Genomic DNA, 26,292 nt, shown 5'->3' with positions numbered 1-26,292 from the left:
ATACATGAAGACACCACCATCTCTTCTTTCCCGCCAGCCAGCTGTGAAGTAGCAAAGGCTACCTCCTAATTTTCCTGTGAAATGCCTAGTTTCTGCCCTGAAGTTTTCTCCCCTGCCAGTTTTCTGCCCTGGTTTCTGCGGCATGCTGAGCTTAGGGGGCTGTCGAAACACATTAGCTGCCAGGCTGGCGCAAAGGGGCATTCCAATAGCAGTTTCCCTAAGGGCTCTTGAGGCTCCCAGTGAATTGCAACAGCGAGGACCCTTCAGTTAAGTGTCACTGACATTTGAATGGCAAGGTGTTGGCGATGTGGGCACTACCAGCTCAAGCAGAGACCTACCACTGACTTCTTTACAACTGTGTTTTTCCCCATTAATTCAGAAGTTCTCCATTTTCCTGCTACACTGTGATTTGTCGCTGTGTAGGCTACTTGCAAATAAACAATCAAAAGAACCAGCCTTTGATGGAAGCTGCTAAGCTGAAGGCAGTCGACGCTCTGACGAGAGAGCACAGCAGTGTTGTTTCTCAGGTTTGATGAGGTGGGATCCCACTTAGGGTCAAGTTGTTCCACAAGGCTCCACCGGTTTCCTTCTGGCCCAGGAGTATTTGAAGTGACAGGCTGCCAGCCCCAGGAGACAGAGGTGGACCACCATCAAGAGAGCCAAATTGAAGGGCCATTATGACAGAGATTAAGCCCAGGTGCCTTTCCTGCCCTGCTTTTAGATGCAAATCCATATATGAGAATAGCAAACGATGGTACTGTGGTGTTTTAACCTCAGCGGCAACTGAACTAAATCCAAAACAGAGCACTATACCAGCTACTAGGAAGAAAATTAACTCTATCCCAGCTGAAACCAGGACAGGTCCTCTGGATAAGAAAGGGCCAGGGATCTGACAAATGACAGAAGTAGCATATCAGCAGGTCATTCAGTGCTTGCCTGTGAATGCCTGGAGGGGCTTCATGCTAAAAAAAATCCCTATGTTTTAAGAAAGAAACATTTGTGGACATTTGGCTTCAAGCAATGAAAATCCTTCTCCAGACTTAGTGTCATCACTTGTGGAATTCAGGTCTGAACTCCGGTTTCCTCCAACTGCTTCAAACGCTCCAAGGATTTCTGGGAAACCTTGTAAATGGATTTTGGGTAGTCTGTTTAATTGTTTTATGCAAAATAACCTGGGGTTAGGGGAAAATGCAAAAGAATTTTTATTTTAGAAAGTCCAATAGCGTCACAGGGCAGCTCTCTGGTAACGCACCGAGTGCTCAACCAGGGTTCTGTTTTCTACCACAAAAAGCAGGGATATCCTCTCCATGCTGCCTTGTGACATGGGGAGACACTTACACGGGAGGATCCTTCTCAGCTCTGTTGAGGGACTCCATGAGTTGGCAGCAGCCACCACAATGCTCCAGTGCTAAATTGTTCTTAAAAGGTCTGATTTGAAAGAGCAAACACAAGGAGTTAGGAGTAAAGCTGTCAAGGCCAGGTGGCTTAACAGAAGCCATCATGAAGCCATCACAGTGTTCCTCAAAGCTGCATGAAGCCATCTCAGTGTCCCTCAAGGCTACCTCCATGCTCTATTGGTGCAAGGGTCCAACAGGTAACAAGCAGAAGCAAATCTGCTCCTTTTCCCTGTAAAAGGCTTCCTTTTTACTGAATGAAGTGGGAAGAATAAGCTTTTCCCATGCCTAGCATATCATTGCTAGTAAAGAGGAACTGAGCCAGATTCAGAGACCCAATCCACAACCAGCGAGCTGGCTGGAGATAAGGGAATGGGGAATAAGGTCCAGAACTCTGCTTCTGATTCAGTGGCAAACATCCAAACCAGCTGTCCCGTGGTTGGTCAGAGCACAGAACCTCTCTTTTTAGAGGAATTTGGTGCATTTCCTACATGCATACACCCATAACTGACAGTCACAGCTACCCAGATTGTTGTAACCTAAATTCTGCCTCCTTGAACCAAGCATTTCCAGGATGGCTGTCAGCCTTGAACAAGGGATGGGGACACAGGTGGAATTCAGGCCAGGTGAAATTGGGCATTACCATCTCCATCCCTGTTTGTGCTTTGCTGTGAGCTTTTGTGATGCTGCTGCTGTTCCTGAGACTCTTCCTGGCAGGAAGAGGCAGCAAGAGAGTGCAAGACACAGAGGACGTCCTCCCTCCGTCTCTCACGTGCAGCTCTGCGGCTGTCTCTCTCACAGGCGCTGTTCCCATGCAAGGCTCCAGTGCGGATGATCTCTGATCCCAAGGGCACGAGTGGAACGGCCTCAGATGTGGGAAATGGTTTACAACCAAGTCCCTTATGCTCAGGCAGCCTACGATCCCCATGCTAGCCCCAGGGGCTAGACAGAGTGCAGGGAGGCTGAATGAGATACTTCCACCACACTTACTAATTGCTGTGCCCTGCTGAGCCACCGCAGCCCGCTCCATACGCCGGGAGCTGGCGGCCGCTGGGGTTTCCTTTCCTGCCGGGGAGGAGCGGATCCTGGTGGAGCCTCGCCGGGGAAGGACACGGCTGGGTTGTGTCCGTCCACCTCCAATGCTCCTGCGGCCCAGCCGCCCTCCACGCCGCTCTTCTGCTTCTTCGATTAAAGCCAGAGTGTGACGTGCATCAGGCGCCGACCGCACGAGATGCCAGAAAGGGTCTGAAGTGAGGCCAGACAGAGGAAATGGCTCTTGTGACCCTCCCAAGAAGGAAGGAGGTGCTCCTGCCTGCAGCCCCCGGCACCGTGGTGTGTGGCCGACGGCTGGTGTTGGAGCGTGGTCCCACTGGCGGCTGGGAGGAAGGAGGAAGGGAAGGCATTTACCTGTTTACATCAACACAGAAGTATTTCCCTCATTTTCAAAATGGTGCATTTCATCTGCTGATCTCGAAGCAGTTGGGAAAGAAGCGTTATCTCTCCCACCCAGCAGATAAGGGGTTATGATCTGTCCAAGGTCGCTTAGCAAGCCAGAGCCACTAGTGGTATAAGTCTGGTTTCCAAATCTCCAATCTTCAGCCAACTCTCTGTGCAGCTCTGACATCCCCTGATGAATGTGTGAGCTAACACTAATGATGAACATGACTAGCGAGGTAATGCGGATACTAGTTTAGACTCAGAGACATAGTGGATGCCATTTCACCCACAAATAAAATTCTTTATTCAAATAAATCCCTTCTTTTCCCTTAGAAGAACTCATTCTCCAAAACTATGTATTATCTACCTGCTTGACTTCTTGGGATTGGGACGTGGCAAAGAGGACAAGGGACAGGGCAGCAGCTGCCTGTGAGAGGTGATTATGGGAGAAATTCAGTTCTTGCAATTTCAAATCACTCTGTCGTGTTACACAAATTTGTATTTGGCGAGAGGATCCAGGCCATGGGACAGCTCAAAAGCAGCTGTTCCGAAATACGACTTTGGTGATGTATTTTTAAGCATCACTACTTGGGAGGGAAGGAGGAAGAAGTCACCAGTTTCTCTTCTGCTCCCATCCTGCTGGAGGGGGACCGCACCCAGAGATGTGGAAATATTTCAGGGGCTGCCCAGGACAGACTGGGTTTGTTCAGGGGCTCAGGCTGCCTTTTAGCCAGACTGTGGCAGGTGCACAGGGCAAAAGAAAAGCTTCTCTGATGAATGGGAATCAAAGTAGAAAGAGAAACTGGTGAAATGTTAATGCTGCAGTGGGACAGGAAGCACTTTCTCTTCTCAAGAATGGTTACAGGGCTCGTAAAGGTCAGGGTTTCTTTTTTAGAGCCTTAAATTTTGACATTTGACCTGGCAAGGTATTGCTGCTGCCACTGGGAAGTAAGAGATATTCTGGTGCCCCTTGAGATAGTCAATGGCAGCTTGAAAATTTGACGCTGGCATGAACATTAACGGCTCAGAAGGGAGCAGGCAAAGAGAACAGGGGAAAGCAAATGAAAGAGGGAGAAGAAAGAAAAGCCACAGTTTTTGAGGTTTTCTTAAGGCAGACCTTGCGGGCCCGTACGGTTTTTGCTAACGCTTGGGCAAAGGCAGTTACGTAAGTGTAAGTGATTCAGCACAAAGAAACCATCTGGAGACGGCGAGTCCTTCCCCTCCAGTGGCAGCGGCGACGCTGACTAACAGAGTACGTCAATAACACAAAAGCAGTATAAACAGCATGGCCATCCCTGTCACAGCCCTTTCCCCATAGCCATGCTGCGCAGTGACTGTCCCACAGGACACCGGTGGCTCTGGGGAAGGTGGAGGTGGCATTAACCCTCTCTTAACTGGCATCCTCCCCGTGAACATCCCTAACCCGCATGGGGCACAGCATAAAGCAGCTCTACCCCATGCTGGGGGCTCTCAGCCTGTTTTCTCCACAGCAGCAGTTTCTCACCTCTGTCTCCTAAGATTAAAGGCTGGATACTCCTGAGCAGCAATGTAAGTGGCCTGCTCGCGTCCAGCCAGAGAGCAACGAGGCATCAGAAAAGGATGTGAATGTGGCAGAGCTGTGCAGAACTGCAGAGCACAGCACTGAAACCGGACCCGAGGCTAGTGGGTCCCCACATGACACTGTCTCCCACCTAAGAACAAGCAGGAAAGTCTTATTTCGAAGACTGAGCAGCACGTTATGCCCCTCGGCCATTCTCCCCATAGACTATTTCTGAACTGCCCACATGCATGGCTTCAGTGTACAGCATCTATCGGCACTCCTTCCCGTCCCCTCCGCATGGTACTTAATCTAATAAAGAACGAACCTATTTTTCACCTCACACGAGTAACCTAAAAGGAAACACATTCATTTCACTCTGTGTATGCTGGAGTGACACAAACAACTTGAAGGAGAGTCTAAGTGGCAATTATCTGCAATCATGGTTATATCATCGGTGTTTGAAAGACACTGCTCCTGGGGAAGTCTCGCAGCTCTATCATCCCATTGAATCGGTGGCAACCATATTAGAAATACATAACTGTGTGGGCAGGGAGAGAGATGGAGCGCTGGCCATCCTTTATTTCTATCTTGTGTGACAAATCTCCAGTAACTTTTTCAAAAGCAGCCCTGGAGCTGACGTCCCATTTTCAAAATTGCCTTGGGTAATCATAGATGAGTAGATGTTACTTGATGAGAGTAAGACTGATTCTTTTTCCCTTATCCTGCTCACCCACATCAAAGGGTGGAGCACAGAGGTTTGTGCCAGGGCTGATAAATACTCCCAGGGTTTACAGGGCTAAACCTGTGCAGAAAACGCTCAGCCTCACCACGGCTGAGTTCACACTACGCTTTGGTTTCCTTCATCAAAGCAAAGTGACAGCCGCCCGAGCAGCGGCTGGCACGCCGAGATGCTGCACACAACTGATGGTATCGCAGGCAGACACAACACAGCCCTGCAGCAGGCAGCGACCCGGTTCTGCAGCGCAAACAGCATGAAGGCAATGGCCAGGAATCCATGGGTGGAGCGAGCATTGCACCTGGGTAAATACAACCACAGCAAGAAGGCCTGTTTTCCCAGGGCCCGGCTTCGAGTTGGTAATTGCACCACAGCAGCCCTCAGGGGCTTTTCTGCTTTGCTCTCTGGCAAGCACCTTCTTCAATGAGTGAGCAAATGGTTGGCATCTGCCACGGAGATATAAAAAGACTGCCCTGCGAGGTGGAGCTCGGCTTGTTGATGATCTCATGGTTTCAGTCATGGTGACCTGCTGCACTTGATGGATGCACCCCTTCCTCCAGTGCCCCTACCCTTGCCCTCCTTCATCAGCAGCTAGTTCTGTCTTCAGCTGAGTTTTCAGCCAGGAAGGCTGGGATCGCCTAACCCATCCTTTCCAGTGCAAATCTCAGCTGCACACAATACAACAGCAAGACCTGTCCTCCTGGCCCCCAGAAAGGGGGCTGGAAGTGAGACAACCCTTGCAGAAGTTAACCAAAGGAGAGCAAAAGCCCAGCAAAACCTCTCCAGGAACATGCAGAAATGGCAGGGGCAGAATGTTAAAGGGAGACCGCGTTCTCATTTCAGTGATTTATTTGCTGTAATTTCCCTGCTCTTTAGGAAGGGCCAAATCTTACCTCACAGCATCATGACCCTGCAGCAATCGCAGGCTGTGCTGTGAAGCCCAGCTGTAACCTGAAACCCCGTTTAAAAATGGATGGTCCGTCTGCAGGAATGACAGCCCTGGTATTTACGAGGGGTTCAAGCAGCTCATCTACAGCCCTGTGATGGTCTGATGTGGAAGGGCTTTCAAGTTTATTGTATTTTAAATCAGTTGCATAGTTATGGCAGCATTGAAATCTGAAGGCCTCCAACTACTTATAGAGAGTGACCAGCAGCTGTGTAACGTTGTCTGATTCCTCCACATCTGACCCTGCGATACAAGGGCTCACTGCGATGGTGAGAGGACAGAGCAGGGCTCAGGATCACAGGAGTTTCCAACTGCATGCCAAAGTGGCCAATGAAGAACCCGTGATGTGCAATGAAAGAGTGGTTTCTGTGGCACGGAAATCCATCCAGAGGGAGTCCGTGTGGAAATCACAACTGCGCTTTTCATAAATTACTGGAAGTCAAATGTTAACAACTTCCATGTATAGAAGATAAAAGGTGGAGCGGGTGAGATGCACACATATATTCAGCTCTATTATTCTCACCTCAAAAACCAGTCCAGCCAGCCCTTTAATCACTCAGCAGCTCATCTCTAAATTGTCTCTATTATTAACAATAAAGTGCTTGTTATCTGCATTGCCGTCCTTTGTAGGAGCTGTGGATGGGGATGAGGATGCCTGCAGTGAGAGGCATGGCACGGCACAGGCATGGGACGAGCAGTGCGGGGAGGGGCCTGTCGTGCCTCTGCTGCCCTCCTTGAACAGAGATGCTCAGGAGGAAGGACCGAAACAGAGTAACTATGAGCCAAGGGGTAAAACAGAGGGGACACCAGCATAGGAAACCGTGTGCTTCTGGGGTGTCCCAGACTCTTCTGTCCAGGGAAGAGGTGGGCATCCCATCGTCCTGTACAGGGCAAACACAGCATGAAAAACTTTCGGGTGACTTCTAAGCACAATATACCCATCCCTATGTTTACACTATAGCGGAGGAATCCTCCAGAAATGCATAAGATGACCTAACAAGTCTAGTTTCTATTAGTCATTTACTTGCAACAGACAGTAATTGGAACTCCTGGTTAAAATCACTGGGGATTTCCTCAGGCAAAGCCATAGCTTGGACCTGGCTTTGCTGATGCTGTAATTAGCATGTGTACAGAAAAGTACCCATTAGACAACTTCTCTGGCCCAATTTGCATTGACGTTCATGATGCAATTGCCTCCTTAGCACTGGCTTCTTGCTTCTTGTATCACAGAAGAATGTGGCATTCCCCGATGACTCATGCAAGAAGCAGGGAGGAAGGAAGAAAGTTCTCTGCAAACACAACATTTTTTGTCATCAGCTGAAGGAAGGAAATTTAACACGTACTTAGGGTTAATGAAAATGGGAGGTTTTTGCAGGGGATGCAGTCACTTTTAGATTAGGCAAGATGACTCAAGACTAACTGATAAATATAACACAAAATGGCGTTATACTGCTACTAGGCAAGGATTGCCCTCTTGGTGCAAAGGCTGTGTCTTATCCTTTGGGGATCTAGCCCCGTTCTCTCACCCTCTCGGTGGTGAGGCGTAGTGACCTAGTGGCAGTTGTCTTACAGACATCCTGACAGCACTCTAGGTAACAAAAGGGTTTAATCATTAAGTGAAACTGGATCAGGCTGAGGTTCAGATTCCTGCTGCAGAAGCCAAGAAATGACAATATCTGGCAGTTGTGAAGCATCTTCTCTCCAAACTCCTGGACACCTCTTGCAGAGACATTGCCCTCCCAGGCACCGCGCACCTGGCAGGCTCCATTTTGCAGGCAACCGCACCGAGGCACCGAGATGTGAGACAAGTTACCGCAGCGGAGCGCAGACCTCAGCGCTCTCCATTTCTAATCTGGGTCCTGCATCGTAGATGTTTGTCACTGCGGAACAGAGTGGTATTTTCATGCTGTATTTCTTCCTGCGGCTCAACAAGCACCTCACATAAAAGCCTTTGTGCTTCAGAGAGGATTGAGGTTTTGAGGAATTACATACAAAGCCTGAACAAACATTTCGGCACTACCGAGTCGCATGTGCTTCAGTAACAACACAATCTCTACCCAGTGGTAATATAACCCAGACTGCTTTTCAGGGACGGCTACAGACACTGGAGACTGGGGGCATCTCCATGTTACTCCAAGGGTGCCTTGCATAGCAGGACAACTCCAGCCCAGATCTGGACCATGGATAGGTTTACACCCCTAATACGGCCAGGGTCCTGCCCAGGTCCCAGTCCTGCTGGGCTCCCACCTCCCCGCAGGAGGTCTGACTGCCCTTGGGGCATGGTGCAGCTGCAGGCCCCTCCGCACGTCCCCCGGAGCTGCTCATGGCAAAACCATCTCAGCAAAGCGGCGCTGACGCTAGCCACACGGCACGCGCTCGTGTTACCGCAGGCTCTGGAAATAGCGTGGCTGCAGCAACGCAGGCCCGTTTGCCGCGCTGACAAGTGTGCGTGATGGACAAACCAGGAGAGGTGAGCCATGCTGACCCGTCCCTTCCAAACCACAGCTGCTGGCTGCCACGTCTTTATTGTGGAGACCCCCCAAGATAATAAATAAAAAGCAAACTAAGAGCAGCAAAACTTCTGGGAGCAATGCTGATGCCAAAGCCCAAGCAGCATCCCTGGTGCCACCCAGGTACCCAACCCCTTCCTGCGGCTGTCCTCCTGGGAAAACGCCATCTTCCCACTCGCACCTCGCAGCTGCATCTCCCGCTTATCGCCAAGGCCATTGCCGCGCCGGGGCAGGGAGACGGCTGTCCTGATTTGTCTCCACACCTGTCAGACATGCTCACTGCAAAGGCACGTGTGCTTGCAGAATGACAGAAACGCCTGCTCCGCACCCTCCCTAATTGCACCTTGGCAGGGAACAGAGCGGCCTCCAAGAAGGAAGCAAGCTTGCTGTTCATTTTAGAGGAAATCATCGCTCTACACAAAGCTTCAACAACTCGGGAAGGAACCTGGGGGCTGAGAGGAAATTGTGAATTATTGCTTTATATAATCCTGCCTTGTGCCAAGGATTGGGGGGGACTTTCCAAACGCACAGGCTTATCTTGGTATCTTCTACAAGGAAGAGGAGGAAAAAGATGCTTCAGGAAAGAACCTGGTTGCAGAACTTAAAATGCCCCAGCTCCAGAAGGGGAGGGATGGAAAATACGGGAAATAAAGATGGTGTATTAAGATATGGACATCAGGCTGTCTTCATCTGTTGCTCATCACTGGTTTTCTCTGGGCACCTCTATCTACAGGTGGAGGCTCCTAACAGAAAACATATTAAAAAATGCTTTTTTTAAGCCACCTTCTAATTCTTTCAGCACTCATGGACATCAGAAGTTAAAAACCCCAGCTAATGCCAGCCAGAGAACAAGCAGGCACTACCCAAGCATGTCTGCCCCAATTTCCAAATCGAGATGCTGCTCTCCCCAGCTATGGCTTTTATTTAAAAAGTAAGGCATTTGGCAGGGACTCTTCTTGGCCATTGGATTTGTGGCCCTTTGAGGGATGCTCACAAGCATCCATACGAGCTCTTTCTTAAAAAAATGCAAGGAGAGATTGCCACGTTTTTCCTTGACTCCAGCAGAAGTCTGCTGGGAAACTCTAATTTCGCCATGAAATAACTCAGTCCTGGGCTCCTGGGTGCCGGACGAAGCCCCGTGAGCTTCACTTCATTTCTACACAGCATACAGGGTGGTGTGGGTGCCATGGTGCCTGATGAGAGTGCCTGACTCTGAAACCTCCAGAGATTTTTTTGTCCCTGCAGCCCTGAGCAGAGCTAAAGAGCTGCAGCAGGCTGCTGGAGATGGCTCTTTGCTCTGGCTACATGGCTGAAACTGGGTCTGTCCCCTTTCCACCATCAGAGCACCTGCTGGGATCGAAGAAACACCCTCCTGACACGTTGGGAGAGTTTGGAGAGGCATTTCACCAACAGCAAAGACCGCTCCTGTGCTCAGAGGATGCAGTGGGCAAAGCTCATTGCCAGCACAGGAAAGGTAACGTATTCTGGTCCGCCAGCCATGCAGGCTCCCACATAGGCATCGCGTTGGCAAAACACAGCACCTATGCCAAGACTTCCCTCTGCGGTCACTGTTTGGACCAGCAGCTGCCAGATCCTGGCTCCCCACCTCCAGCTCCATGTGAGCTCCAGTGCTGATCCCAGCGGAGTGAATGTGATATGCGGCTCTCTGCTCCCAGTTGGGGCAGCTCTGCCAGCATGGGTCCTTGGGGGTCTCCCACTGCCCCAAGGAGATGGAGGAACAGTCTTGGCAGAGGCCAGAGGCCGCTGAGGATGGAGGAGAGGAGGAGATGAAAGGTTTCCCCTTTCCAAACTCCGATGGCAGGAAGGGAAGGGCTGGTAGGCACGCTGGCGGGGTCACAGACAGGGATGCCAGAGGTGCAGGTCGTGTGCAATAGGAGAGCAAGATACAGACACAGGCACCGAAGCACAAACAGAAGAAAGCAGTTGGGAGCAGCCAGGGGCTCAGGGACAGTGCTGGGCAACAGCATTGTGGTTTAGCTCTGGAGCTGGGAAATCCTGCAGACTGCAGGGCAGAGCTGGAGTGCAGAGGCACAGCCACCGCTCCCAAGGAGACACAAGGCAATGCCTACACAGCATGATATCATGACAACTTTCTTCATTTGCTTGTTTGTTTAAAACCAAACCACAGAATTTTGTGCTGTCTGTGAGCTGTGACAGCGTACCCACTGCAGTGATTCACATGAAAGCCACTGCAGTTAAAATGACAGTGAGGTCCTGAATGCATCTGCAGCTATTTGGCTTATATAGTCATCTTCCTCTCTCTCTATCACACACCCCCACACCAACTCACGCAGCTTGTCCCAGTGCTCTAGCAGGGATAGGTAACCCAAGGTCAGCTTTAGGCCACCTCATGACTATCATTGCATTTGCACTGGCTGGAAGGGGAGACAGGAGAGAGAAATATTGGAAGCAAGACTGTAATATGCAGTACAGAGCAGGGACACCTCCATTCAAAACCAAGGCACAGGACAGTCTGATCCTGCGGGCAATGCTGGAGTGAGGAGCACAACACCAGGGACATCCCTACTCCTGCTCCGCTCCCACTGCGAGGGGACACCAGCACGGTGCAGGACTGCTCTGCAGTGCCCCGTCAGTGGAGATGTGGCACTTTTCCTACACTGAAGGAAAATAAACACTAAAGACAGAAACAATCCAGCTGTTTATGGAGCATCTCAGGTTTGCAGTAGAAGTTTCCTCCCATGACAAAGTCCCTGGCTTTTCTTCCCACTCCAGCAGCGCGAAGGAGCCATAAAGTTGCTGTAATGAGCCTGCTGAAAGTTTTGGCTGGCAGAGGAGAATACCTGAGCAGCACAGCACAGGTGTGACATGCTCTGTGCCTTCTCCAGTGCTGGGCTAGGATGGGACGTGACTAGGGACCGGCTTGGTATTGCTGTCTTGTGATCCCTGGCCCTGAGACTGGCAGAATGAAAAGGTGACACCCAGGGCCAGGATTTGTTGGAATTTTACTGGACAGGAGGATCAGTTGTCTCTTTCATTCCTCTCCAGTGCAAACCCCCTCCACATCCCTTCATTAGGTCTGAATGCCCTGTCTCAGCTGATTTATTCAGTCATCAGCAGGGACTGGGCTCTGCTCACTATAGCATAATTTGAACACCTAACTTGGGCTACTAAAATCCTTACTTGCAGTTTGCAGATGCAGCGAGCTTTTCCTTGCATACCAGTTGCTTGCGATGAGCCAGCTCTTCCTCAGCATCTCCCATCCCCAGGAGAAACCAAACCCTGCACAAGGCATTGGCGACGAGGGAAAGGAGAGTCTGCCGAGCAGTCTGCCTTCCCTCTGAAATGCTCAGCTGAGGCAGTGCTCAAACAACACCTCCCTTTCTCTCTTGCTAGCCCTCCCGGTGAATTGGGTGCTTGTTCTGCCTCGGGTGGAAAAATTCCAGCTCCAATTTGTCACTGGTTCCCCGGCGCGGTCCCACTGCACAGCCACCTGTCTCAGCTGGCAGGGTCTGAAGCTACCTGGCACGGTGTGCTCTCACTGTGCTCATCGCTCGGGTGATTTGGGTTTAAACACCGCCCTACTGCCCTGTGCCAAGACCTGCCCCATCACCTGCCTGCTCCCTGCCCGGGTCATCTTCCCAAGGTGCTTGCTTGTGGGGCCAGGGCTTCCAGCACTGGCTCTGTCAGGCAGGAGGGAAGAGTAATGATTTGAGACAAAAATATTTCATGCCATTTACAGGTAAAAGCAGAATCTTTTAGTTTGGTTGAGGTTATTCTTCCCCTGCTCTTCCTGAAACTGGAACCCCACTGCAGGAGGTGGCATGGTGCAAGGCGGAGGAGACCGTCTTTTAAAAATAAAACAACACTCACCTTCCCTGCTCTGGGAGCATAAATGAGGCTGGCCACTTGCCTTGGACAACTCCCCCGACACTGGGAACAAACTGTGCATGCATTGCCTCTCTAATGGCCATCCTCTCTCACCCACGGTTCCCCAGCATTTCTGTATCACTGAGAAACTGTCCCCTCTCCCTTCATCCTGCCGCCTTCCTCCTGCCAGATCTGCTAAATCAAACTCATACTGGCTGAAAGCAGACAAGGAAACTACTAACGTAGGAGGGAAGAGGCACCAGTCAGGCTGCCTGCACTGAAATGCAGAACCTGCTGTCATGGCATTTTTCAGCCCTGTTTCTTCTCCTGCAATCCCTTCCCAGTTTCTCCCTCCTCTTCCACATGGGATCCAGCCTCTTGCTTTCCACCTTGAGTTTCCTGCTGGTGCTCGAGTCATTGTCCCTCCTAGGACCGATTTCTCATCTCTATTTGTTTCTTTGTCATCTTTTTACACTCTCCTTGGGCTATATTTCATTTTGCCTCTGTTCTGTGGTTGCCTCCATCTGTCCCTTCAACCATTCTCCTTCGAGTCCTTCTCTTTGTCTCTGTTTTTCATCACCAGTCTGTACTGTATTTATGACTTTATTGGCAGAGTTGATGGAAGCCTCCTTACAGACACAGGCCCTCAGTAAGCTGCAGTTGTCCAAACCTATGCTAAAAAAGTTGGCACTGTCCAGTTTTATCATTATCTTTCCCCTTCTGAGTTTTGCATGTTAAAGGGAATTATTAGGCAGAGAAAGAAAACATCCCTGAAATCACTCTGACTTTGATATAAGCCTTTGGCTTTGCAAATCATGTCAGAAAGGAAAATCCCCAACGCTCTGCCATCGAAGTGTAGCAAACTGAAATCCTATCCTGCAGCCAAACAAGTGTGTCCAAGTGTACTGCTCAGTGGTGGCTTGCCCCCAGCACGGAGGGTTGGAGCCAGCCCAGCCTGAGACCAAACCCAAGCATATGCAATGCCAGCACCCCCTCTTGCAGTCCCTCTAAGGTCCAGGGGGACACTGGTAGGGAGACCTTGTTGTGCCCCTAGCCAGCACTTCTGCACAGCCCCACACTTCACTTCAGACCAAAAATCCTTTTCCCCCTCTCCAATTCATTCCTGTCTCTCCTGGCCAACATCCACAAGTCATGCCTAGTAATCACAGCCCCCCCGGCCCTGGCCCTGCTGCCACTGGCTCTGACTCGGAGGCTAATCACGCCACGGCTCTGCGCCCTGACCTTTCCTTTCTGGGAACAGCACACACCCCTCGCCTCCCATCACTTGACTCTCACCCACTGCCAAGCGAGGGGCAACCCAGCCGGAGCAGTCCGGCACCCTGCCCCTCTCCCTGCCTCCTCCTGCCCCAGCCAGCCCGGCGTGGCGGCAGCCAGTGTGTCATCACCTCCTGCTCTGGGGAGAGATGCCCACAACTGTCCCTTACAGTCTGCTAGAAAATGCCAGCTGAGGGCCTGCGAAGGAGGGGCTGGGATTGCAGGAGGAACAGCCTGTACATCGCTCTGCTGCCGGGACAGGGAATTGTTCATTCAGGGCTGGATGACTCTCCTGGAGGGGTTTCCATGCTATAAATAGGTACCCTGAGGATCCCCTTTTAAGAAGGGTCTTTCTCTGCAGCACGGAGCCTCAGAGGGACGGCTGCTTTTACATGAGCTGAACAAACCATGCTATGCAGTTACTGAGGAACGGCCTTCTTGTTCTCAGTCACAAAATGTCTTTCTGTGGTTCTGCTCCCCCTTTTTCCTCCCATGTGTCTTCCCCCTACAGCTCCCCTTTGCCTCAGCTGCGGTGCCAGTGCGATATGAATTAACTCCAATAGCTGTGGATTGTGCCCCCAGCTTAGTGCCTTCCCTGCTTCCATATCTATAACTGTATATACTTATACTCTGTATCTCTATATTTGTATCTCAGCTGGAGACAGCAGGACCTCCAGGTTTGGGTGGGGCTTGCCTTCATTGCCTCTCCACCGCCACCACCACTGACATTGCTCAGGGCCCCATCTCCCACGGCAGGGAGTGTGCTAACATCTCAGTTGTGCAAAACCCTGGCAAGTTCACAAATTACTCCTCTTTCACGAAGCTGAAAAGAAGAAGAGCACAACCTGTGCTTGCCAGGAGAAGACAAGGGGAGGGGTGTCTCTGAGCCACAGCACTTCAAAGGGCTGGTCCTGGTGAAAGGCGGGTCCCTACCAGCACCCATCGCAACCCAAAGCAAAACGCCATCCAGGGTAAGACACTGCTCTGATGTCTGTGCTAGAAAAAACTGTCATGCTGAGTAACACCTACCCCTCCAGCCCAATCATGAAAGCATCTCTCTTCCCCTCCCACCTCCCACACCGAAGACCTCTGTAATCAGACACTGACCCTGCTACAAGCAGGCTTTCAAGATCATGCAGAGCGTTGACCGAGTCCCTGTCACGACCAATTTCACGAGTTACCTTCCAGCTTACACCACTGCATCTGGCACTGCAGTCCAGCTCAACAAGAACACAGGAACAGAGTAACACACATCCCAACAGAAAATCTGTGACCTGATGGTTTACAGCACAGACATCTTTCATATACAGCAAGCTGGGTGGAAAGAGGTCCTGCTTGAACTGGGCTAACTTACACAGAGCCTAGCAAGGCACCTGGGAAGGCACAGGGGCAGGAAAGGCATCACAGGACCCAGTACAGCAAATCTCCCTGGGAGACCATCCTAAAACCCAGCCTAGAAAGTCAACATCTCTCCATAACGAATTGCTGGGCTGCTGCGAGGGTGTTTCTCATCTGAGCACGAGGGAACTCTTTCTTTCTCCTTTTCTTTAGCTACAAAGCTGTTTGTACAGCCCTTCACACTCAGCAGCTCTGCACTCCAGCTTTTGAGCCTAACTTGTCTCTGTAAAGAAGGTCCCATGCTCAGCTAGACTCCTGTTGAGGCAGAGTATCACAGTAGTATCTGAGTTACAATGAGGTATCACAAAAGACCTACAGTCAAGGCCGATGCGAATTTATCTCAGCATCGTTCTCTTGTGGGAGGCTGGCCACCATGCTGACACGCTGCACCCTCTCTGAAACCACCACCAGCAACGTCGTCTTATTTTGGTAAGACACAGACCTTGGCCGAGGTCCCAAGCAGAGGGCTGGAAGAGGGGGGTGACAGCCTACGCCTGATCCCACCCATTCCCAAGCAGGACAGCCAGGTGAGGTGAATGGAGAGTAAGAAAACATCTGAACAGAGAGGAGATTCCCCAGTGAACAGGTACCTATGCAGCTCCTCCCCGCTGCTGCCCTGCACATAGATTTATAAGGGCTTCCACTACCTCTGCTACATGCAGACACACTTCCTTTCTCTAAGTATGTATAGGAAAATCAGCATCTCTCTCACCCAGCCGTTTGCTTCCAGGGCCAGGCCTACAGAAACTTATCTAGGGCTTCTGCTCCAGTTTTGCTCAGGAAAAACTGCCACTCATTTCCAGACATGACACCAATACAACAGAACAGGAATTTCAGGCTTTGGAGCAGGGACCCTGCAACCCCATGGATATTTTGCACTGTTTTCGAAGGCTTCTTCAAGGCTGACAAACCAATTTGCTGCCCACACGCTGCAGCCCATGGGACCTCCATCCCACAGCCACTAAGGAGTGTAACAGCCTGACAGGCACCCATCGTGGTAGGCACCATTTGATCTGATGCCACTGGGCTTGGGAGGTAGGAAGAGCAGTAAGGCTTTGTGGGTGATAAGAAATGTTTTCAGCAGTGTGGTCCTTGCTTAAGCTGATGGCTGCAAAATATCAAGATGAGAGCAGTCCTCACCCAGGGATGAACAAGCATTTTCTTCAGCCACAGAGAAAAAAAAAAATAAGGAGGGATTTTTCACACTCGCATACACTTAAGAGGAAAAAATATTTACATGAGGGAGAAAGGACTTGGCAGGGGCTTCTCAGAGGCTGTTTGCTGTTTATGCATTTCTCAGGACTGGGCTGAGGCTGCGGAGCTCAGCGGTGGAGCCTGACCCCCCCCCCCGCCCGAGCCACCAAGGAGATGGTGCGGGTGGGGAGCACTGTCCGCAGGGCTGGTGAGAGATCCTCTTGTCGTTGCTCCTGTTGCCTACGCCTGCAATGAAGTCATGTCTGCGAGACTGCAGGTAGTTCTGGCAGCAGCCGCTGTGGTTTCCTAATGCCTTTCCTTTGCCATCGCTGGAGGACCAGAGCCAGGAGGGGCTGCTGGGAGCCTCAGGGCAATCACCAAAGGTGCTGTGAAGTAGGGACTGGGCTCTAAGCACCTCTTAGGATCAAGCACCTTTCCATTAGATGGAATATGAAATGTTCTCCTGTCTGAACGTCCCGTTTTAACTGGGATGGGGGGAGCTGGATGGCAGCTGAGGCACCCCCCCCAGATGCTGAAGGTCTGACTCTGATTCCCTCTTCAGGACCCCTGCAGTCAGCAACAGCTTGTATTTCTAGCTGGGGCTCTCTATCCCTTGAAAGCAACAAAGCTACAAACCCATAAATTATTATAATTTGGACATCTGCCGTGTTTTGGAAGTGACTGGTATAATCCCTCCCTGTCCAAGCTGCACAATGACTCCCCGCTGTTGTTTCTGGAAAGGAGAAGCCTCAAAACGTGCAGGGCACACACTGGCCTCTGCTGCCAAGACTTTCATCATCATCCTAAGTGGCATAAAGAATGCAAAATACTTGTCATTGCAACACGCTGGGCTGGGATCCTGCTTGACATGAACCATGCTCTTTCTTCACCCCCAGCTGAAGCAATAAGAGCACCAGGAAAACAGGGCTGGGCAACAGGTAACAGAGAACAGGCCAGGAGACTGGGATACTTTTCCAATGATCCCCCAGAGAAGCTTTTCCAATCCTAATTAGGAGATAAAACAACCTGGGACAGACAGAAGTGACCTACCACACTGTGCTCCCATCACCCCTGTTCCTGCAGGGCAGTTCACCCCATTACACCAGCCCAAGCGCCGAACACTTCAGCACGGTGTTTGCACTGTGCTGAGCCAGGACTAAGGAGCCCTTCTGAGGTCTGTGGTGCTCATCCCGGGTGAGGTAAGACCTTGCTAAGACAGCTGAGATGGAGCAGAGTCATTATTCAGTCCTGCTGCAGTGCCAGCGTGGGGGCTTGCTTCTGGGCAGGAGCAGAGCAGAGACAGCACCGGGCTTTACGGACGAACCCTGCACACATTTTGCAGTGTTTCACCTTTCCCATCTCAACGGTCTCTGCACTGGACATCTGTGTTTCCTCCCAGTCCCAGGGAATGCTGGCACTGGTGACCAGCAAACAGAGGATTAAAGCCCCCAGCTGTACTGGTCCGTGCTTCTGCAGCAGCCCTGCTCTGCCACAGGAGCACGGGAGCCATCCAAGACTGCCACTGTTTCAAGTCCAAACAGGCAGAAGAGCAGGTGGATTTTTAAAAACCACTTTGCCTGTGAACCCTTGACATAAGAGGTGAAAACCAGAGAAGCCCTTTTAGGGCAAGGTGCTGAGCACCCGCAATTTCCTCACCGTTGCTGGGGCTCAAAGCGCCGCATAAACTAATGAAATTCTCGTCCACTTGAGGAGGCTGCGTGTGCCTCCCCACCAGCACCAGGCTATTCAGGTGGGGTTTTTTAACGAGCCCTGAAGGATTCACTGGAAGAGTCCTGGAGAGTATGGGGGAAATACAGCCAGCAAAACAGCTTTAAGCAAGGACACTTGACTACAAGCATACAATAAATACTCTTTATTTAAACACAATGTCAATCAATAGGACCTGCAATAAATACTCGAACTTTTGAACATACAGATCTTCATCTATGTATCTACCTTACACAACAAAACACCTTTACATTTCCTTGTTTATATACAGATCTATGTATCACTGTATATAGATAATGGAAATATATATACACACATATACATACATATATCTAAATATATATGCACTTGTGCAAAAATGACCTTACCAAGGACAGTAAACAAGTAAATATCTCCCAATCCACTCTCGCTGGCACTGGCAATATTGCACTGAAATTCAGTTGATGCTCCTGCCATTGGGAGGTTGAGAAAACAGGAGAAAAACTGAAATTGCATGCATGGAGAAGCAGCAAATCCACTTTTTTCACGATGAAGAACACTTGTAGAGGCTTGATGCGCCCTGAAATACTCCGCTTGATTCATCACCCTTACACACAGCAATTCCAGCAGATACCCACTGCCAAATCCAGGTGAATCAGGGTTGTGTCCTGCTCTTACAACACTTACCAAGAGAGATAACCTCCTTCCAAGTTCTGTGTAAACTCCAGTTTCGAGCGTGCACTGCTCTGTCTAGACCCAGGCTGTGTCACTAAGACCCCGAGGGAGCGTCTGTGCTCCCGACTGAGCTGGCTGTACTTTGTTCTGCGGCAAGCAAACACGAGCCTCAGTCCTTCTGCCCAAGGGTGCAAGAGGGAGCGGTTGTGCCACAGGGTCTGCCCGTGCCACCAGCTGCAGCTTGGGCCCTTGAGGAACAGCTGTAGTGCATCTCCCGAGAGGCAGCACTGGGTGAAATATTGCTGCCCTACTCTGTAATATGACAAAAAGCACCTACATGTCCCCATGGGTGCCCCACGCAGCTGGTCACCCCACAGGAATGTCTCTGATAAGAGGGTGTAGCTACCGCAGCTGCCAAATGACGGTGTCCTCACAGCCTGGGATGTGTATTCATTGCAAAATGTTCTCTTTGCCCCTAGGAAGAAAGGTTAGGACTAATGCTCGCTTTCAAAACAGCTCCAATAAAAAAATAACAAGGGAAAGAAATGCTCAGGCTGCTGGGTTCAAGTCTCAGAAAGAGCCAAGCTTTCACATTGAAAGAGACTTTGTTGCACAGGGAGGAGATGCCAAAGAGTGGCTGTGGTCCTACTCATGGACCTGAGAAACCAAGCACAAGTGTAAAAACAGTGATGAAAGGAACCTTAATCCTTGCAAAACACTAGTCTCAGGGAGCCTGGGGTCACATCACCTCTCTGCCGAGAACAACATCCAAAGCCAGGGTGACTTTTCAAAACAGCCTTTGCTCATCTGAACCTGAAGAACCACCCTGGGTACCGCGCACACTGCAAACCTGAAGCACAGGCACTGATACTGTCCTACAAGTTAGCAAAAGATGTGGGTCAGCCGAGGTACGAGGTGCTTCACCAGGGCTGGATGCTTCTGCAGAGGCAGCTGGGGAGGAGGAAGACTGGGGTGATGCTAGTGAGCAGACCAGCAGGCACCTTCCCCGGCTCGCCCTTCCCATCCTCATTGTCCAGGGACACAGCCAGGCACTGCCACGGTCGGTCAGGAAACCTTTGCTTCCCTGCTGCTTTTAGAAGGATGGCACTTTCTATCTGCTGACAGAGAGCAGAGAAGGCAACGTGCAAGATAGGACATCCTCCCTCCTGCCAGAGGAATGAACATGCTCATAAACCCATCTCCTTGGGAAATGGATTCATCATACCAGTGAAAACAAACACTCAGAGGCAGAGGACTGGCAAAGGGAGGGGGACAAAAGCCCTTCCCTTAGCCAGTGTGGGTGTTTGAGACTCCTGGCAGCAGTATTGTAACACCAGAAGAGCAAGAGATGCTGGGAGATAGATCGCAGCCTGCTGTTTACTCTTAGCCAGCCCTGTCAATACCCTCCCCTCTACGGCAAAAACATGTCCCTTATAGTAAATAAATACATAAATAAGCCCTTTGAAAAGCCCAGCAGCTGTGACGTGGGAGAGCTGAAGAGCACGTTGTGTGCCTGCTCCCTCTCCGGAGAAGCTGGGCTCTCCTTTCTACACTACTAATCCCTGGTCTATTTTCAAACATTTGGTTGCATTTGGTAACTTAAGTCTCCTCCCTCACTCTCTGCCGTACCCACTGCCTTGGCAGTGTCCTTAGGCCAGGGTCCCACCTTCACCTGAACCACAGGGGAGGCCACCACGTGTGGACCTGGCTCCACAGGCGAGGCCAAACTCCGTGTGCCCACCCCAATGCCCCATGACAACGTGATATGCACTGAGGGGCAATGCTGCGCGTTAGGAATTGCTGAACAACTGGGGATATGAGGCACTCTGGGAACGTCCAGTCCTCAAGAGATGCTCGAGTCAAGCTCCCAGTGGGGACCTGCACCCAGACCCCATCCCCTCCGCCAGCTCCCCTTATACTTCCACACCTCCCCAGTGCCGGAGCAAGCAGCAGGTTATATTTCAAGGCCTGCGCTTCCCAGAAAGCAAAAGCTCTCCAGGAATGCTCCCAAGAGGCAAAGGAGTGACATAACTCAGCAGCTCTCGATACTCTGCATGTTTTGGAGGACAAAGCAAAGGCAGCCCCTGATGTGGGCACTACAGCTGCCTGAATCACAAGCAGAACCTATGGGGAGGACAGTATTTTGTAACAACACAAAAGCTGCGTTTGTGACGCTCGTCTCGACTAAGACTTTAAAAGCAATAACAATCTGCCCAAAGTGGCTAAAAGCAGTGAGTGTACCGCAAAGCTACAGTTAGCTGTACACACTGACGCCCGGGGGGTGGACAGTATCCCACCCACTTTGTGGCAGAGGCGTAAGGTAGAAACCAGCAGCACAGAAGGTAGCCTGCTCTGTTTGCAATAAGAATTTGGTATTTTGTCACAGTGATTTTCCTCAAATGAAGTCACCACTGTGTGTTTTACCAGATGTATTTAACCTGAGCCAACTCTCTCCTAATGTAAAATCCTAAGTACCCTAAAAAACAGTTTAAGCAGCTAGTGTCCCGATGTCAATGCTCCATTTTGTAAAGTCTAGCGTGTATCTATAAAACTATCTTTTTATTATAAAATATTTTAACAGGCCAAAGGATTCCTTTACACAGCTTTTCTTTTTCAACCATGGAACAGGAAAGGTTTGTCAGGTTCGGCTTTGGTGGTGCTATAATATTTTTTCCTCCAATATTCCTCTCTTTCGATTCCAGCTGTCCCCAGAACTGTGCAGTTTGTATTTCACCAGTTTTACTAATGTTGCCTTAGAGGAAAGAAATCAGTTCTTCAACACTCAGACTTCATTGCAAGCCTGAGGTTTCCTAACACTGTAGCTGAGCATTGGAGTACCGAGGTCAACCGCCCAGTGCAAACAGCCCAACGTCCCCTGTCCCTTCCACATCCACGTACTCTGGATGCTGTAGTGTTTCTGCCATTAGCCACGTGCTCGTCTCTCAGCTTTGGCTACATACAGCCGCAACATCTGAAGTATGAACATAGCCAGCCACTCAATCAGAGCAATTATTTGGACAACAAAGTCCTGGTCCACAACATGTGCTACTGAAATGCAAATAATAATAGTAAAAATACAGACAGCAACTGAAGTGTGGACACTGGATTTCTTTGTGCCAGAGGCTCCTGCCCCAAAGCCGGTGGTAGTTTGGCTGCTGAGCCTGCTGGAGGCTGGCCTGACCCCCCGTCAGGAGCTGGCTATCACTGTGGGACACCTCCTCCCTCTGTGCCCTTGCTACCTGCTAACCTATGCTGCCCCTGGGCGTTGCAAAATACGGCAAGTGACTGGCAAGATTAAAAACGCAGGAGATACAACAGCACAGGAGATATCAATTGCTAAATCAAAAGGTTAATTTTCACTTCCCCCTGAATGCTACATAATAATTGTGGCCCGCACCAACCTAAAGTGTATCTCTAGCCCAAGAGTGTGTACCTGCACCGACTCCACAGCACACTGGCCTCTCGCATTTCAATCCTTGTACAATATGAAGCAAGCAGCACCTGACTGCCGGTCCCGGTCCCGCACTGGGTGTCCTCCTGCTCGGACAGCCTGTTAATGTTTATCTGAGGAGCAAATGTTTTTGCCAACCCAGGGCCTCTCACACCGCACCATGCCATCGCACCCTTCCTTTGCTCAAGTGGCTCATGCTCAAACGACTTCAGGCACTGCTGACAACCCCACCAAGGCAGCAAGTGAGGGCACTGACAGGCACAGGCATCAAAGCAGCCAGCGAGAGGCAGGAGGGAAGGGCTCTCAGGGTCCCCGGCAGAGCTGGCTTTGCAGATCAGTGGGGTGACCAGCTACCCAGGGTGTCCCGGAGCTGGAAAGGCGGCAAGTGGAGCTGAGCCAGCACCCGTCACAGGGCTAGAGGAGGAGAGTGCTCTTAAAGCTGTTCCTCCTTCCCAGCACCCTCTCCAAGCAGGATGGGGACCATTTTGGGAAAGAAAGAAGGATACCCCAGCCCCACAAAAGCCACATGGAGCTTTACCATGAGGGGTGTGAGAGCTCGAGGAAGAGTTGGTCGCTGCCCTGCACCTTGCAGCAGCCGCAGCAGCAGAGACCAGCGGCAATATCTGCCCCCACACTGCCGTTCCAGAGGGGATTCCCCTCCATCGCTCCCTGGGGCTGCCCCTTTCGAGCACCCGTGAGAGCCAGGGCCACACGTGGACTGCAAAGAAGTGTCGGCAGCCGGAAACCCTGCTCCATTCCCCCTCCCAGCCTCCGACCTCCCCAGCTTCCTTGCAGCGCTGCCCCAAACCCCTCTGCCGCCTGCAGCAGGGGGTAACAGCCCTAGGGGACTCAGCTCTGGGTCACCCCGGGTAGCTGATCACCCCACTGATCTGCAAAGCCAGCTCTACCGGGGACCCACCGATCTCCAGACTGACCACGACACGTCCCCAGCAGCAGCGCAAGCAAAACCCCCGAGGTGCAGGGCAGGTGTGTGGAACTGCGGGGGGGGAGAAGAGCCCGCGCACACGCGGTGCCCCAGCATTCCCTCGCGGGACGCCACGGCCCCACGGAGCGCCGATGGGTCCCGTGAGCCCCGTTTCCCCCCCGCCTCTCCCGAGTGTTTCTGAAAAAACCCCGCACTTGCACATCCTCCCGCCCCTCGGGTCTACCCTTTCGCGCAGCAGCCGCTGGGGAAGGCAATGGCGGGGGGAGCTCCACTTCCCACCCCGATCGCCTCTTTCCTCGAGCTAGGGACTTGGAGAGAGCAAGCCCTCGGCAGCAGTGCCGTCCCCGTCCCCGTCCCCGTCCCCGTCCCGTGGCGTCCCGCAGCCCACACCTGCCCGCCCCTGTCTGCCGCCCCCCTGACAGCCCTGCGCGCCCGCCAACCCCTGCAACCCGGGAACAAAATGCAAAGCCTGCCGCAAGGGGAAAAACACCCTCAACAAACAAACCAACCGACCTACAGCCGTCCCGCGGCCAGAGCCGTGCTTCCACTCCGCCACAGAAAATGAAACGTCTCCTCCCCTCCCACCGCCTCGGGCTCACTGTCATTCGAGGCTTGAAGTTAAACAAACCGGGCAGTTTAAATGCTTTGGTTGGAGCCTCAACAAAAGGATGGTCTGTAGTTGTAGCAGCATTTCACCCAACTTCCCAGTGCCACATTCCTGAGTCCCACAGTCACTGTCTGGGCAAACAGTCCATTTATTTCTATTATTATTTTTTCAGCAGAAAGTCCTATAGCACTTGGCAAAAAAAGCATTTGTTGTTTCTGGGCGTTGTTTAAACTGTCCCACTGACGGCAATAGCCGCGGACCCGACACAGCCCTACCGAGCCGCGCTCAGCCCCGCTCCTAGCATCCCCTCCCCGGGGATTTTGTCGCAGGGTGCCATCTCCGCACAGTCCCCTGGGCTGGACAACACCGGCACCACCGCCCGGGGCTGCCCCCCTGGCCGGGGAGGGGTCCCACGGCCACCGGCTCGGTTATGAGAAGGGAACCGGCAAGATCCCGCGGGGCGCCCGGCTCCGCAGGCGGTGCTGCCGCCGGGGCGGGCGGCTGCAGCCCCGACCCCGCTCCCGCCGCCCCGCACGGCGGTCCCGCCGCAGCCGCCGGCCGCTAACAGTAAGGTCATGAGGTAGTTCAACACCGGCCGCGGCCAGGAAGCTCCTCCGGGGACGAGGTTTCTGCACAGCCTTAAATTCAACCCCCCCGCTCAAGGGACCCACGGTCGTGCCCCTAAACAGGTAGACTGCAAGCAGCCCGCCCGACCCTGCCCGGGGCAAACCCCCACCTGTTTGCAGAAGGTTTGCTGAGGTTTTGGTTTCTTGCAGCCATTAGATTTTAGGTGCGCTCTAGAAGAGGATCATTATTATTATTACCGGGGGTTTTGTTTTTCCTTATAGAGAAAGGCTCCTCTTTATAACCGATGTGTGCCACGCCAGAGCCCATCGCGTCTCGAAGCTACCCGCTAGGCACAGTACCTTTGCAGTGCAAAAAGTCCTCGGGGTGCGGGAAGGAGCCCTCCTCGCAGAGCAGCTCGCAGGTTTTATCCGATGCCAGGGGGTAGCCGTTGTCCTCCTCGTTGTAGTCGCTCTTGCCGTTGCTGTTTGAGTAGCCGTTGGCATACATCTTCAGGGCGGACCTGCGGAGGCACAGGAGCTCCTGGAAGGCATACCTGAAGTCCGGGCTCCGGCAGTAGATCAAAGGGTTGAAGGCAGAGTTGACATAGCCCAGCCAGTTCAAGAGGATGTACACGTACTTGGGTATGATGTCGTCCTGGATGACGTGCACGATGTTGACGATGAAGAAGGGCAGCCAGCACAGCGTGAAGGTGCCCATGATGATGCCCAGGGTCTTGAGGGCCTTGTGTTCCTTCAAGAAGAACTTGGAGGAACGGCGGTGCCCAGCTCCCCCTTTCTGCTCCTGCTCCTTGTTCTGGGTGTGAAACCTCCCCTCGCTCCTGTCTATCTTCTGCAACTGCTTCTTGGCCACCTGGAAGACCCTGGCATACACGAATACCATGACCACGAGTGGCAGGTAGAAGGAGATGATGGAGGAGGCAATGGCATAGGCTTGGTTGGTGAAGAAGTCGCAACATGTGTCCTTCTCATAGCACAGGATGGCCTCGTCACGGTCTGCCCGGTACCAGTGCATTTGGATGGGCAAGAAGGAGGTGAGGGCAGAGACCACCCACACCACGAGGATGACCACGCGTGCCTTGCTCTTGGTCAGCAGGCTCTGGTACTTGAAAGGGGAGGTGATGGCGAAGTACCGGTCCACGGCAATGACGCAGAGGGTCTCAATGCTGGCCGTGACGCAGAGTACGTCCAGGGAGGTCCAGAACTCACACCAGAAGTTTCCAAACTTCCACATCTCCATGATGATGTGGCTGGCGCCGAAGGGCACCACGGCCAGCCCCATCACCAGGTCAGCGCAGGCCAGCGAGGTGATGAAGTAGTTGGTGACAGTCTGCAGGCGCTGGAACCGGGCGATGGCAGTGATCACCAGCACGTTGCCGAAGACGATGGCCAGCACGATCACCGACATCAGGATCCCCATGCCCACCATCCACACGTCCCGCGACAGCGTGGGGTCGGCGGCGCTCTGGTTGGCGCTGACGTTGCCGCCGGGCAGCTCGGCGCCCGCCACCCCCATGGCCCCCCAGCAGCCCCCCGGGCAGGCGGCGGGGGCTTGGCTTTGCCTAGGGCTCCTCCGCGGCACCGCTGCACCGGGCGCCGCGCATACGGGATGGCAGGTGCGGGGCGGGCTGGGCGCGGGCGCGCTCCCGCTGCGCGCGCCTGGGACCGCTCCGTTCCGCTCCGCTCCCGCCCCGCCCCGTCCCGTCCCGTCCCGTCCCGTCCGGTCCCGCGCGCGGCGGCCGCGCGCCCGCCCGACTACCCCAGCCCGTTAGGCGCCGCGGAGCTTATAGCAACACCCGCCGTGACATCAGCCCGCCGCAGCCAATGGCAGCCCGCGCCGCGCCCCGCGCGCACCTCGCACCCCCCCGCACCCCCCTCGCCCCGACCGCCTGCCCCACGCGTGTCCCCACCCCGCGCGCTCCTCCCGGCCGTGCGTGCTGCAGCCCCGCCGTGTGCCCGCCCCCCCCCCCGCCCACGCGTGCTCCTGTGTCCCAGGGTGTCCCTGTGCTTTCCACCCTACACGCGCTGCCTGCCCTGCAACGT

General features: G+C 52.6%; 1 protein-coding gene across 2 annotated transcripts in view; it reads right to left on the bottom strand.

Moving 5' to 3' along the window:
- ADRB2 (adrenoceptor beta 2) overlaps window positions 1-25,934 on the bottom strand; it is a 36,918-nt gene extending 10,984 nt beyond the window's left edge. The window contains exon 1 of one of the 2 annotated variants that reach the window (XR_012996385.1): window positions 24,490-25,934. Coding sequence is in view for 1 of the 2 variants with exons in the window: in XM_076350514.1 (XP_076206629.1) it covers window positions 24,592-25,765 (1,174 nt within the window). In the remaining variant the exon portion in view is untranslated. The remainder of the gene's footprint in view (window positions 1-24,489) is intronic. The other variant, XM_076350514.1, reaches the window with a different exon arrangement.
- Window positions 25,935-26,292: the final 358 nt, after the last annotated feature.

The sequence above is a fragment of the Aptenodytes patagonicus genome, chromosome 12, assembly GCF_965638725.1.
Source record: "Aptenodytes patagonicus chromosome 12, bAptPat1.pri.cur, whole genome shotgun sequence".
Taxonomy (NCBI): domain Eukaryota; kingdom Metazoa; phylum Chordata; class Aves; order Sphenisciformes; family Spheniscidae; genus Aptenodytes; species Aptenodytes patagonicus.
This window is presented reverse-complemented; position numbering and strand designations above follow the sequence as displayed.